General features: G+C 43.0%; 1 protein-coding gene across 1 annotated transcript in view; it reads right to left on the bottom strand.

Annotated features, from left to right (window-relative positions):
* Positions 1 to 8,181, bottom strand: part of LOC140311244 (tetraspanin-1) — a 17,240-nt gene extending 9,059 nt beyond the window's left edge. The window contains exons 1-3 of the mRNA XM_072388635.1: positions 8,125 to 8,181; positions 5,488 to 5,694; positions 2,285 to 2,359 (exon numbers count right to left, since the gene is read on the bottom strand). Of these exons, the coding sequence (XP_072244736.1) occupies positions 2,285 to 2,359; positions 5,488 to 5,694; positions 8,125 to 8,181 (339 nt within the window). The remainder of the gene's footprint in view (positions 1 to 2,284; positions 2,360 to 5,487; positions 5,695 to 8,124) is intronic.
* Between the last annotated feature and the right edge of the window lie 7,184 nt (positions 8,182 to 15,365).

The raw sequence follows: 15,365 nt of genomic DNA, 5'->3' as shown, positions 1-15,365 counted from the left end.
TCGATAAAACCCGCCTGTCGCTATTTGGAAAGAACCAAACAGTGTTTGAGCCATGAACCCAACCAATGAACTTAAAGATGCTTAAATGTCAGGAAGACAGATGCTGATTGTCTTTTTGTCTTTCTTTCCATTGATTTCTCATAACAAACACCAACCCCCCCTCTTACTGATGAGGATCTAAAGCTAATAGTAATCTGTGCCAGATTATGTTTTGACTCTCCGACTGTACACAGCTGTTGGCGTAACTCATTTACCGCCACATTAACTGTGTCTCATTAATCCACCGTGAAGTTTGCACCAGCCCCGGGAATAAATCTCAGCTCAGGTCTCTTCTGGATCACTTTGCAGGGGAGGAACCACCCCAATCACTGACAGCTTCTCCTAATGCCTGCTGGAACTGCTTATTAAATCTCTGTTATTCCAACCACCTGAAAGTTATTGGCTCTTGGTTCAGATGAGCTGCAGAGACCCACCGGCCGAAAGGCAGATTTATGCTGCAGATAAGTAGAGCAGAACAGTTCAACGCTTTATTTATCATCTCCTTTCACTGTCTACACATCCGTCTTTTACTTATTGACATAAGCCCCCATATATATGCATGAGATAAATATTGCCCATATTCATTATTTGACTGCTGTTGTGTTTACAGACCAGCAGGAGGTGGACAGCTGGTCCCTCACTAACATATATGATGACGCTCTTTGTGATGAAGAAATGATGCTGAAGCTCATAAAAACTGCTTCTATGACCTCTTTTAGGAAGACCAGTGTGTAAAAGTCTTGGATTGGCCCTAATTTCTGTGGATATTTCATTGAAAACAGGAAATAATCACTGTGATTTGTTTAAATGGTGAAACATGTTCAAACATGAACATAAACCCAGAATCTGAGGCAGAAACAGAGTTTTTTCTCAGTTCTCAGCAGCTTTAAAGTGAATCTCTGGTCTGAGCTCCTTTATTCTCCAACACAGCCTGAACCCTCTGAGACCAGCTTTCTGTCATTTCTTTAAGGAGTCTTCAGGAATAGTTCTCCAGGCTTCTTGAAGGACATCCCAAAGCTCTTCTTTGGATGTGGGCTGCCTTTTGTTCCGTTCTCTGTCAGATGATCCCACACTGCTTCAATAATGTTGAGGTCCGGGCTCTGGGGAGGATTCATCCCTCCATAAGACCTGTTGCCACTGATTTTCAGTCCACTTCTTGTGTCATTTGGCACAGCTCAGCCTTTTCTCCCTGTTTCCCTTCCTTAAGAACGGCTTCTTGACAGCCACCCTTCCATGGAGACCATTTCTGATGAGGCTTGGGCCAACAGTAGATGGATCAGCTGAAGGTCCAGATGCATCTCTCAGGTCCTGTCAGGTCACAGCTGGATTTTTCCTCTTTCTTAAGGACATCACTTTCAGATCCTGTTCATCTGCTGGAGATAGTTTTTTAGGCCTGACACTTCTTCTTTTGTCCTCCACTTGTCCAGTTTCCTCAAATGTTTTAAGGACACACTGCACACCATGCTGAGATATGCCAAGTTTTCAGCTAATAGCTCTTTGGGAATCACCTTGTTGCTGCAGAAATCCTATTTTCTGTCTGTCAAACTGTGTTTTCTTTGCTGTTTTTCATAGATGCAGCTAAAGAAATGGGAACAAATGATGTGTCTTTGTGACAAAGAGCCTAAAGATCCAGTTTAAAATGGCTTCTTTGCTAAGTTGTCTGTTCTGCGTATCTTTTTTGCAGCGTGCACCAGATGTGCAAATAAAATAAATTGCTCTGCAGAGTTGCCTTTGCTTTGTTCATCAGCTCCATCCATGCAGATGGAGAAGCATTAGATTACCACTCAGAAACATTCTCTGACCAGTCCTCACTATCCTCCCTTTATATAGCTCATTTGATGGCCTTGTAATTATTATACGTGGTACTAAATGAAAATGGAGCATGTGTGCATGTGAATATATGTTTGTGTGTGTGTGTGTGCAACGAAGAGATGGGAACACATATGTAAATAGGCTGTTTTGCATATAAAATGCTCCGGCTTCACTATTCCAGAGTAATAAATTGCTCAAAGTCAGAGATGGCGCACGTGGCTCCAGGCTATACTGGAGTCATTAAGTAGCCGAATGTAGTGAGGCAGACATAAAGCCTGTAATTCAATGAATGCTCGCCACTGTGATGGAGAATTTACGTGGAGATAAAATCCACAGAGTGGGACGAGGAGGTGAGAGGGTAAAAGAGAGAGACGGGGAGGCATTAAGAGACAGAAGAGAAGAGGAGGAGGGGAAGCAGTGAATGAGAACTTACAAATGAAGAGTAGGCCAATGCCACGACTCCAGCTGCCACTTCAGCGATGAAGATGATGAGGACGATGGAGAAGAACTGCAGTGAGGAAGAAAAGTCAAGCAGTAAGTCAGCAATAACCAGCAATAAGTCAGCAATAATCAGCAATAAGTCAGCAATAATCAGCAATAAGTCAGCAATAATCAGCAATGATCAGCAATAATCAGCAATGATCAGCAATAAGTCAGTAATAATCAGCAGTAAGTCAGCAATGATCAGCAATAAGTCAGCAATAATCAGCAATAAGTCAGCAATAAGTCAGAAATAATCAGCAATAATCAGCAGTAAGTCAGCAGTAAGTCAGCAATGATCAGCAATAAGTCAGCAATAATCAGCAATAAGTCAGCAGTAAGTCAGCAATAATCAGCAGTAAGTCAGCAGTAAGTCAGCAATAAGTCAGCAATAAGTAAGAAATAATCAGCAATAATCAGCAGTAAGTCAGCAATAAGTCAGCAATAAGTCAGAAATAATCAGCAATAAGTAGCAATAAGTCAGCAATAAGTCAGAAATAATCAGCAATAAGTAGCAATAAGTCAGAAATAATCAGCAATAAGTCAGCAATAATCAGAAATAATCAGCAATAATCAGCAATAAGTCAGCAATAATCAATCTGAGAATCTGTGGCATGACTTAAAGGCCACCGACCTCGGTCCACCTGAGAATCTGTGGCATGACTTAAAGGCCACCGACCTCGGTCCACCTGAGAATCTGTGGCATGACTTAAAGGCTGCCGACCTCGGTCCACCTGAGAATCTGTAGCATGACTTAAAGGCCACCGACCTCGGTCCACCTGAGAACCTGCGGCATGACTTAAAGTATCATTAGCAAGAAACATCCATCCTGGAGATGGAGCAGATTTAATCTGAAGAATGGACAAAAATCCCAGAGACTCTACAAAGTATTGACTTTGGTGAAAAGTTCTGCACACTCAAGTTTTCTGTTTGGCTTTTTATGTATTATTTGTTTCACGATAACAAGACTTTGTATTTCAAGGCTGTTGGCATGTTATGTAAACTGAAGGATAAAACACCCCCAAATGTTCTTTCCAGGTTGTAAAGCAACAAAACAGGAATAACACCAGTGGGGGTGGGTGAAGCCACTGTATTGTTACACCAACGGTCTCTGAGAGAAGATGGGGTCCAGCTGAGTTCAGTTCTGAGGATGAGGAACCACAGCTTAGATGTTGCGTGGTATCTGCTCATGCTCTCTTTTTATTCAGTCCATTACAGCTGGTTCTCATGCGAGCCAGATATCGACGCCACCATCATCAGTCAACTCGATGGCAGATGTGGACACGATGGGGGCTCCATGGGGGGACAATGTGCTGCCTGCGCTCCTCATTAGATTGACTGCAGTGGGCTAAGAAGCAGTTAACCACGTCATTAATGAGCGCAGTAATGGGCACTGTGCTGCTCAGGGGTTGGGGGTGTTGTGGATGAACTGGGGCTAAATGCACCTCACAAATCCAAACATGATCTTTAGTTGTGTTTTATATTGTAAAATGAGGGGATCTACTCCTTAGGCATCTTTTAAGGGTAATGAGACACAATCAGCATGAAGATGACTGAGTTACTTCTTTATTTGTTTGACCATTTGGTGGTTTTTATAATGTTTAAAGAATAACCAAATGCAAAATGGATAGAGACATTAAAGCTGTCTTAAGTATATCTGTATGAGGGTAGCTTATAGAAATGGTTTGATTTCATTCAGGATTGAGAACCTGTGGCATGACTTAAAGGCCGCCGACCTCGGTCCACCTGAGAATCTATAACATGACTTAAAGACCGCCGACCTCGGTCCACCTGAGAATCTATAACATGACTTAAAGACCGCCGACCTCGGTCCACCTGAGAATCTGTAACATGACTTAAAGACCGCCGACCTCGGTCCACCTGAGAATCTATAACATGACTTAAAGACCGCCGACCTCGGTCCACCTGAGAATCTGTAACATGACTTAAAGACCGCCGACCTCGGTCCACCTGAGAACCTGTGGCATGACTTAAAGACCTCTGACCTCGGTCCACCTGAGAATCTGTGGCATGACTTAAAGACCGCCGACCTCGGTCCACCTGACAACATGCGGCATGACTTAAAGATCGCCGACCTCGGCCCACCTGAGAATCTGTAGCATGACTTAAAGACCTCTGACCTCGGTCCACCTGAGAACCTGTGGCATGACTTAAAGACCTCTGACCTCGGTCCACCTGAGAATCTGTAGCATGACTTAAAGACCGCCGACCTCGGTCCACCTGAGAATCTGTAGCATGACTTAAAGACCGCCGACCTCGGTCCACCTGAGAATCTGTAGCATGACTTAAAGACCGCCGACCTCGGTCCACCTGAGAATCTGTAGCATGACTTAAAGACCGCTGACCTGTATCCTCCGTTTAGAAATGTATGAATCGTAGTTTATCTCGTGTATTGGATTGTCCCATAAGGGCCAGATAAACACCCCTGCTGTTTTCTCTAATTGGGTCTCAGGCCTTTTTAAAATGATTATAAACACCTGCAAACATCTGACTTCTGAGTGCAACAGGAACGTCTTTACGTCACGTCTCACATGGAGACATGGAGCAACAACTTATGGATTAAAACACAAAGTTAGCTGGCAGCTTGGTTCTGCTGTGTGGGCTGACGGTCCAGTCAGAGATAATAAGCCTGTTCTCTGACTGGTTCTGAATGAGTGGCAGCCCTCAGAGGGTGAACATATTCAGTTGGCTTATTCTGGCGGATATACCCACATTTAAACCTATTCAAACACGGTACTTTTTGCATAAAAACTGAATAATTGGAAGATTTTTTGAGAATTCATCCGTCAAAGAGAGCAAACACTGACGAGACGACAGCGTGACAGAATGAAAAATGGTTTCTGAAAAAGCCTCGAAGTAAATAACAATGATTTCAACGCTGCCATGGTCGATGGTTTCCTGTCTTTTGGTGTCTTTGCTCTGGTTTAGTCTCATTCACACCTGTCTCCTGGTATTTATAGCTCCCCCCGCTGATAAAACCTCATCTACCGCCTGTCTTCCTCATCTCGTAGTCCTGCGTCTGGGAACCTGAAGCTCAGCGTGAACAGGAACGCTCGCTGCTCTGAACGCGTTGGTGGACTAAACCAGCAGTAGACCTTCCCTCCACCCTGTGGTCCCATGACCTCCATCACTTACCGTCAGCAGCAGACACTTGCTCTCCTTCTGGGCCCCGCAGAATCCCACGAGTCCCAGCGCCACCAGCACGGCACCGATGGCGAGGCAGAAATATGTCACGTTGACAAACCTCAGGATCTGATTGGAGAACAGTCCCAGGAACTGCAGGAAGAAGCTGGTGTCCACGCTGGCCCATATCCCCATGGCCAGCACGGCCAGGCCGCTCAGCTGCAGGAAGGTTTGGGAAAAACACATTCAGGCCAGAAGTCTCAACCTTTCAAATCTACAGTGAATGTCTAATAAAGCATCACCGGGGTCAAGTCGTGGCGCCACGGTGCCTCGGTACCTTTCCCTCCATTCAGAGAGGATTTATGTGAGACTGAAAGATGCTGCATGAAGGCCATGAAACAACTGAGTATCAGAGGCACGATGGACAGAAATCTGCTCAGACCTTCTCCAGCTGACACAGGCAGCCATGGACCGATGTGGAGAGGAAGACTCCTCTGTTCAGTGTGGACTAAAGCTGCTCTTTTATTCAACTAAGAGCCATGAACATCAACCTCCCACATCCCCAGAATCAGGCAGTTCTGGAAAATTATGATTAATTATTTTGAAAAAATTTTTTCTCGTTTTATTTTGACATTTTTTTCTGTTTTATTTGTCAGATTTTTTTTGTTTTATTTTGTTTTTTTTCTGTTTTATTTTGTGATTTTTTTCTGTTTTGTGATTTTTCAGTTTTATTTTCAGATTTTTTTTCTGTTTTCTGTTTCTGGGTTTTTCTTTTGTTTTTTTGTGTTTTTTCTGGTTTCATTTTCTGATTTTTTTTTCTGTTTAATTTTTTCTGTTTAATTTTTAATTTTTCTGTTTTATTTTGTGATTTATTTATTTTTTCTGCCTTTTGTTTTTATTCATGTAGTTTTAGTCTTCTTTTATTCTGTTTTTTGTTGTTCTCTCTTTTGTTTTCAGTATTCAGTTTAGGGCTTTGTTTATTTTCCTTCTCCCAGTTTTATTTTGAAAGTCAGTTTCCTGTTACTTCTCTTTTAGTTGTTCCTAATTGTATGAATGTTTCCAGTTAGCTGATTATGTCACTATTTAATCTCCTGAGTTTTCCTGTCCAGTTTCCAGTTTTTTTTTGCAGATTTCATCCTTGGATTTCAGTCTGGTTCTGATTTTGGATCTGGTTTGGATCTGAGGATCTTTTTAATCTTCTGGAGTTTCCTGCTGAGGAGCACTTTGGTTTTGTGAGTAAAATAAAGACTTTTGGTGAACTTTGGGTCCATGGATCCCAATGATGCCAGTTCCAGCTGCAGCTGTATTTTCAGCTGAATTTACAGATGATGTGACAGTGATTTCTTCTTACATTTGGACTCATTCACATTTACATGCATGGAATAGCCAGGTTAGTGATGGGAAACCTGCTGTAAAATCAAACGTGGACATTTGAAGGTAAAAAACATTGAAATATTTGTGAATAAATCACCTGATTGAGCTGCGTTTCACCTGCTGAGGACCAAACTAAAGCTGCAGTAAAGACCAGCAGCTTCTGAACACTTCTCACCGTGTTAAACTGATGTCAGAACATGCTGAACAGTGATGTCGTACATTCACAGAAACCTGTAGACTCAGGCTGAGAACTGTCCTGAAATCTCCTGCTTTTCTTCCTCCTCTCTCCATCTTTCCCCTTTCAGTCTGTCCACCTCCTCTGCGTTTATCTTTCTGAGCGATTCCTTCTTCTCTCACCCTGGAAGACTCTCCTGCTCTTTGTTTCTGCCGCTTTCTCAGTTTTTTAGCCTCTTCTTTGCCCTTTCTGCCTCTTTCATCTTTCACTCTGAGGTATTTCCTTTCATCTCACTTCAACATGTTCATCTTTGCACTTTTGGCTAAACGTGATTTGATCTTCATGTTTCTCAGTGTCTGCCATCATCATCATCATCATCATCCCACACCAGCTGTAATCAGAGCTAACGTGCAGATGAGGTCAAATATAACCTTTCTGTCTTTCTTTGCCTCTCAAACAACTTTTACTGTGTTGCTGCATCAGATTTTAAATTTTCTAAAAGTAATGAAGTTGGTCAGAACGATGGAAATAATTTCTTTCCAGTTTTTGTTGCATTCTGGGAGACTGAACAACTTTTCTGGTCATCAGCTTTATTGACAGTACAGAGTTTGATTAGCAGGTTTCATGACTTTTTTCCTCCTATTTGTAGTTAATATGAAAGGTGGAAGGAAGGCGGTTTGGCTCGGTTAATCCACCCAGAGAGGCTGCAGCAGCCTCCCACCTCCATCCTTCTCTATCCGCTGTCCTTCCAGGAAAAGCAACAATATCCAACTTCCTGAGACAGATTTTTCTAGATAGTCTCTAAAATATTGCCTGCTGCTCTCGAACAGACACCAGATCAGAAGCAGCGGCGCTCAAACACGAGTCTGAATCATGAGAAAGATGACGACTGATGCTGTGAGCTTCATCTGTGGCAGCCGAGACGATGTGGCTCTGAATTAGCGTCACCAAACAGTCAGTTTCACAAAAAGTGCTCATTATCCACAGTAAGACTAACAGAAAGAAGTTAAAACTGCTTCTGTGAGGAGAAAATGGAGGAGGAGCATCACATTTAAAGACAGAAGGAACAAGTTCTCCCTCCAGTAGTCCAACATACTCACAAAGATTAGAAGGTTGAACAAAACCATCATCAGTTTGACGAATGTGAAGCAGCCCATTTTAATCTGCAACAATAAAGAGAAGATAGATGATATCATCTCTTTCCATCTCACACTTACAGCCACGCTGGTAATGAGTTGTGATGATGACACACAGCTGAAATTAATCTGTTAAAGGGAGATAAGTACTAATGCTGGATCACAGGAAAGAGTTAAAGTGGATTCATGTTGACTCAGAAGAAGAGACCTTACCCTTTTATATCCAACGAGGAGCAGGTTTAAACCGGTTTAACAGTGTGTGTCCTGGGTTTGGGAAAGTAAATCTGACTGAAAGTGAGGAGATTCTGCTCAGTTTGAATAAACCTGTGCAGCGATGGAGTTCAGGCAGGTGAAAAGCAGAGATCGGAAACCAGATGAGTGTTTCTGCAGGAGTGAGGCGGGGAGTGGGCGTGGCCCCGAGGACACAGGTGGCAGCAGGCGTTCAGGTGAAGCTGCAGCATGCAGAGGCTCAAACGGCAGCTCTGAACCCTGCAGATTCACCCTCTGAGGGAACTGAAATGATGCTTAGATGGGATACTAATGCAAAGACTGGGAGCTGAGAAAAGCAGGTGATTGTGACCATGATCAGCCTCCATGACAGGCAAAGATGTTCAGAGGATCTCCAGTTTAGGATTTGCATATTTCTCCCGCTACAGTGCAGAATATCATTAAAGCGTTAAAGGAGTGTTATTGGGTTTAAAGGAACTGCATTAGGCTGGTTTAAGTCATATTTATCTGATAGATTCCAGTTTGTTCTTGTAAATGAAGAATCTTCCTCACACATCGGAGTAAGTCATGGAGTTCCTCAGGGTTCTGTGCTTGGACCGATTCTTTTTACTTTATACATGCTTCCATTAGGTAACATTATCAGACAGCATGGCATAAAGTCCCATTGCTATGCTGATGATACTCAGCTGTACTTATCTATGAAACCAGATGAAACCAACAGGTTGGTCAGACTACAAGCCTGTCTTAAAGACATAAAGACCTGGATGACTCAGAACTTTCTGCTTCTAAGCTTCTAAACTCAAACTAAGGAGCTAAAACTAAAGCTAACCAAGAGTAGAGAGCAACCAAATAGTCATCTTTGAACAAAGGGACAAATGTAGACGAGAGGAAATCAACCAGAAAAATCGCAGTGGGAACAAATGATAGAAACAAAACCTAGACCTGAAAAACAAGAACACTTTGACTCACATATAAAACAGATTTCTGCCCTCTTTCACCACCGTAATAAAGTTAAAATCAGGAACATCCTGTCTCTGAGTGAAACTGCTCCAAGAAAATATGAGAATTTACAGTAAAATCTGCTGGATGGGTCTTCAGCAATGACCCGACTCCACATTTTAGGGGCAGCAACTGAAAAAGCTCCATCAGCTTTTGTTTTTTGCCTGATTCTGGACTCTTTAAGCAGCATTTTGATGGCTGTGCCTTTATTTGATCAACTGAATAACATCAAAACTAGAGAAAAGACACAGAAGGAAGCAACTGACACTCAAACATATTAAAAATCAATCACTTTTCACTTTACTTTCTCTCTCATTTTGTAAAGAAATTCTAATTCTGATGGCGTAACTTTGCATGGAAGTTCAGCTCTTATTGTTTCCTGATCATTTCAAACACATAAATTATGCAGTCGGCGCCTGTCCCTGCTGGTTTTCTGATGTTTGCAGTGGATCTCAGCCGTGTTTAGTGTCTTCCTTCCTTCTTTGTTCCTTTCTTTGTTCATCCTCAGTGCCGCAGTTCCACACTCCCACCACCAGAGGGAAGCATTGAGCCGCACTGAGTCTTTTGTTTTCATTGTTCTGCAGCTTGATCTGGTGATTGGTGCTGATTCCAGTGGAAGAATGTGCTCTTCTTTGTCCCTAATAAAGGAAAACAAATGTTGAATCGTTTCTAATATTGATTTTTCATCATGTTGTCTTATTTTCCAATCAATCAGGTGTTGTTTGCCTAAATAATATGAATGAAGCATTCTGTTAGAGATGTTCATTGTTGTTATGGGTGAATGCAACAGCTGGAAGTTTCCTTTTTGTCCATTTCTGCAGCGCTGTCGGCAAGACAAGAAGAAATGTGAAAAAATGACAGGAAGCATCCAACTAAAACCACCTTGTTGGAAAGTTGAGCCCATATCAGCCAAGGTCTTCCTCAGTTGTATCACTTTAATGGCCTCATTGTGAGCTATGACAATCTCACCCACCGCGCCATTAACCCACCGGCTCTTAATCTCCGTAAGAGAAGCACCTGTCAGGCTTCGTTAGCCATTAAACCCTTAATAATCTGCGCCTGCATCCACGCACACACAGACTCACTCTGCAGCCACGGCACGTGGAAATGGAAATGATCCGACAGGTGCTTTTTCATCCCCTTTGATAAAGGCGGCGCAGAGTATGTGGGTGAGATGGAGAAGGTAAAGAAGCCGGGTGTCCTAATGAGGTCGGTTAGATTGAGTGTTATCAGTGGCCCTCCAGGGCAGCTGCCGCGGTTATACATCTACTGCTGCCATTACATGCGTGCCTTGTGATCCCATGTGAGCACTGATTCATCCTGTAACTTGATTTTAAGGTTGATATAATATCAGCCGGTATGTGCCCAGCAAGTGTAATGGTCGTAAAGCTCATTAAAAGCTTTCAGAAGCCATGATGGAGCTGCTGTGGATCAGCTGGGAAATGAGGAATCGTCTCAGATTGCCCAGTGGCACCAGGCGCATGTTTCCTGGAAATCACTTTCACCTCCACGTTGTGGTGAAATGTGACTCGTTCGTTTGGAAACTTTCTTGTTCCTGGATCGTTGATTGGATCGGTCCATCAAACAGCCTGAAAATATTCAGTTTAAACATCTTAAGAGCTTGAATTTGGGGAACTGGACCCGTTAATAACCAGCTTAAAGCTCAAGAAGGTTTTCAGATGAGAGCTGAAAGGATTTTAAAGAACATTTGAATCATCTGACTCCGCCCACATCCAATTTGATTGGTTAGGGCTTGGTGGGCGTGGCTTCTGAAGAAACACCCACTTCTCGCTCTTTGATGACGTCGTGTTCGACTTTTTGTTCCTTTTTTAACCCAAAACACGTAGTTTGTGTTTCTAAATCCTTGTAATGAAAGATTTTTCCCAATCGGAGAATATTTCTTTGTTTTTTTTACTTATTTTGTTTTGGATTTGACTTTTTTATGCCCATATTTGATGATAAAGTCAACTTTCTGTTCTATTTCCTGTGGCTTACTTCATTCTCTTTCATTTGTTGCCTTGAGCATTCTGTTCAGATTGATTTCAGACTGACAGATTGATGGCTCGGTTTGATGTTCAGATTGATTTCAGACTTGACTCGACCCGTGTCATCTTCCTCTTCCAGGTTTCCTTCCACAGTCTCTTCCTGTCCAGCTTCATTTGGTCTTTTAGAGACTCCGGTTTTTCCATGAACTGCAGCAGTTGGTCTGATTTCTGAGCTGCCGGCTGGAACAAACTCCAAACTGACACCAACGTGCACGTCCTGCATGTCTGTTGTACCGTGCACATGGACACAGAATAAATACATACATTATCATCATGATCTGTGTTTTTGGGTTTCCTTCCTTATTTTCCTTGTCATTCCTCTGAGGTCAGCTCCTCTTCCTGCACAGTCCTGTTTGGCTTTCACCAGCTGCTCGGTTTTAATGAGCTCACCTGCACCCCTTCTCCTAATTACCTACTTTTGAAATATTCCTTGTTTCCGCTGTTTCGCGTCAGATCTGATCTTTCTGTTCCACCCTGTTGCCAAACCTGCTGGATTTATGTTGGACTTGAAGCTCCCTGTGTTGCGGCGTCTCAGGTTGGTCTTTTTTTCTTTTAATAAACTCTTTAATTTGGGTTTCCTTGATCTTCCTCATCAGAACCAGAACTTTTAAATGAAACTTCTCTTGCATGTTGCTCGGTTAGCTTGAAAGCTCTACCCCACCTGGCTCCGTTTAGGCAGTAAAACATGATGACTTGCCTCAACAAAAACCTTTTTATGACAACTGTACATGTTAAAAACCTCCATTTACACCAATATAACCTGAACAAGAAAGAAACTGCAACCTGAAGCATTGCTTTCAAAGAGTGTTTCATGCTAAAGTCAACACAGGTTTGACTAAACGCCAGAATCCGATGTTCTGGGAGCGATGAATAGTTGGAACAAAGTTATCCAGAACTGTTGCAGTTCTGTAACAATAAGCCATAAAATCAATGTTTTCCAGCAGATGTGATGAATTTTCCCTCAACTGCTACTAAATAGATGAAAAACCCAGATGCTGAGTTCCTGTTATTGTGGGTGTAAAACTCAATGAGTTGTATGTTTGACCGTAGTGTCGGAGGATCAAGTTTCATCCTTGGTTGTGGATAAGGTCGCGTTGACCTTTAACCTTTAACATTCTGAACGTCCCATTGGGAGCTAACGCTAACCCTGTTATACAACCAGGAGGAGCCACTATGTGGCTAAAATAATGTTTTAGAGGCGTTGCTCAAATGAATTTCCTGTATTTTCCCCGATGAGTTTAATTATATTTTATTATATTTAGACAGACTTATTATATTCATCTGAATTTCATGTGAAATGATTTGTAATTGAGTCGTTCAAAGAAGGATTTCAGCCCTGATGTCAATGGAAGACACGATGTCCTTACCCCAGGATGATGTTCAATCTGAAGGATTTCCTCTTTGGTGCGAAGGCATTAAAGGGTCCTGTTGATCCTCAGACAGGCGGTCATAATGTTATGGCTGATCGGTGTAAACGTGATTGATCTGACTCCTCTGGTGTGGAAGAACTGAATGAAGTCATTTGTTGGAATGAATCAGCCCACGGACAGCAGGAAGCACAAAGAAAAGATCAGTGTTTGAGGTTTATTTGGTGTAAATGACCCATAAATCATCCAAACTGTGATTGTGCACGAAGCCTCTCTGAAAGTGAAAAACATGGCTGTTTTTCTTAGTTAGCTCCTGAAAAGCTGACGTTGTGAAGATGAAAGGTTTTCCCCTGACAGCGGTGATGCACTGCCGCTCTGACGGTGTGTTAATGTGTGTGTTTTCTGATTTTGGACCAGAGTTCACGACCCCGTGAACCATAAACCAGCGGCGCGAGGCCTCTGGACTCCGGCCGGGATGCTGGCGTGTTACTAAAAGCAGGTGATGATGATGATGATGATGATGATGATGTACACTTGCACCCATCCTGACCTCCCCTCTCTGGGTCCCCTTCAGGCCAGATGTGTTCATAATCACTGCCGCCGTCCTCCAGCAACAGACGGGAGAAAAATCCGAGCTGATGATCGGACGCATCGATCCGGCGTCCTCCTTTTGTTCGCCGTCTTTATGATGCACCTAATTATTTATACATGGAAAATAACACTGAGAGGCTTCAGCTAAAGCAGTGCAGCTGTCACTGCGTTGCCATCGGTAATCTATTATGTCGACAAAACAAATTGATCACTCTTTCACATGAGGTATTGGCAGCTGGATGTAGAAAGTGATGTTCTGTGAACTCTTTGTCTCCTGCTTTGATTTAACTCACACAAACATTGCATATTAATTCACAGCAATCCATTTGGCCACAGGAGGTCGGCAGTCCATAAATCAAAAGTAAAGGGCCCGCTAATTGACTCGCTCACAAAGGGTAGCTATGAGGAAGATGCTTAGAGATTGGAGGAGGGGGAGAAGGGATGACGAAGAGGAGGAAGGGGTTAATGGGAGAGGAGATGAAGGGGGGAAAGAGAGGAGGAAGCAGCAGTGTGCGGCGGCGGCGGCGTTTCGCTGCCTGTGACCCTCCTTTGTTCGATGACTGATGGGATGCGGCGATGACACACATTGCTTATGAGCCCCAGTGGCTCGGGCTTGATCTCCCCACCTATAGGGCCGACATGCAGCAGCACATCGGGGTCAGTTCTCACAGGGCTCTTAGCGCTGCTGCTAATTAGCTAAGAGGAGTCATTTGTATGCAGCCTCTCCGGCTCTTCATCTCCACACTCAGCCGCGGTTCTCGAGCCGTTCACCCCTCTGTCTCTTCAACTTTAATTGTATTTAGTCTGATAATTACTGCGACTCAAGTCTAATAAGTTGGCTGTTAGTTTTAGCTCTTCAGAAACATGCATTTGCTGCTCCTCTCTGCAGATACTGCCTTATCTGCCAGAGGTGGAAACTGGAAGAGCACTTTTCTTTATGAACTGACTCCAGAGTTGGAGCCAAACGCTTGGTTTGGTCCTGGAGAATCACACCTTTTTGTTGACCTATCATGATGAATTGTCCGAGCACCAACTCAATAACAGGCAAGCTGCCATTATTTTAGGGTTGACTGGTTCAGCAAATTCCCTTTTTTAAAGAAATAATATTTACAAAAATGTTTCTTTGACACTTTTGTGTAAACGGTCCCGTCCCAGAAGGCTGATCCATGAGTTTAGAATAATGTGCTGGAAGGTATGAGCTCTGGTTCCTGATTATGTTTCTGATATCAACATCACTTTGAAACATTTAAATGTGATTCGACAGCATTAAAGCCATGTTGGTTTGTTATGATTGATGAGTTCTGTGTTCCTGTTTGGTATTTTCTTTGAGCTTTCATTCTCACCCGTCTCCTGGTCTCATTCTCACCCGTCTCCTGGTCTCATTCTCACCCGTCTCCTGGTTTCATTCTCACCCGTCTCCTGGTTTCATTCTCACCCGTCTCCTGGTCTCAGTCTCACCTTTTGTTTAGTTTGATAAAGAAACAGAGGTCTTAGTGGGTCGTCCAATAACCGGAAGTTCAGCGGTTCGATACCAATCAAAATAGATTGGTGGACTAACAGCTGGAGCTCCACTTCCTTGCCACAGATGAGGTGCCCTTGAGCAAGGCACCGTACCCCCATGTGATTGGCTGCCCAGTGAATGGCATCTGTCTCCATGAGTGTGTTCAACAGGTGCCAACCTGGATCGGTCAAATACGGAGGAGTACTTTCGTGTTTGCATTCGTGAGTACATGCGGTGGGACATTAATCCTAATCTGACGGTGAGTTCTTCTTCTTACATGATGTTAAATAAGATAAAAACTGTCAGTGTGCAACATGTTGAGACAGTGATGATGAAATAATGACATCAAACTGTCACGTTTAACCATAATTAAACCGTTAAACGAACCCTGAGGACTGAGTTTTACACGTTCAAGTTTTATTTGTGTTTCAGGACAACATTGAAGTCAGAACACTGAAATAAGTCCTTTTTGCT

Source organism: Leuresthes tenuis, unplaced genomic scaffold (genome assembly GCF_036924035.1).
Source record: "Leuresthes tenuis unplaced genomic scaffold, fLeuTen1.0.hap1 SCAF_7, whole genome shotgun sequence".
NCBI lineage: Eukaryota > Metazoa > Chordata > Actinopteri > Atheriniformes > Atherinopsidae > Leuresthes > Leuresthes tenuis.
Note: the sequence above shows the minus strand (reverse complement) of the source record. Positions and strands in the feature narration are given on the sequence as shown.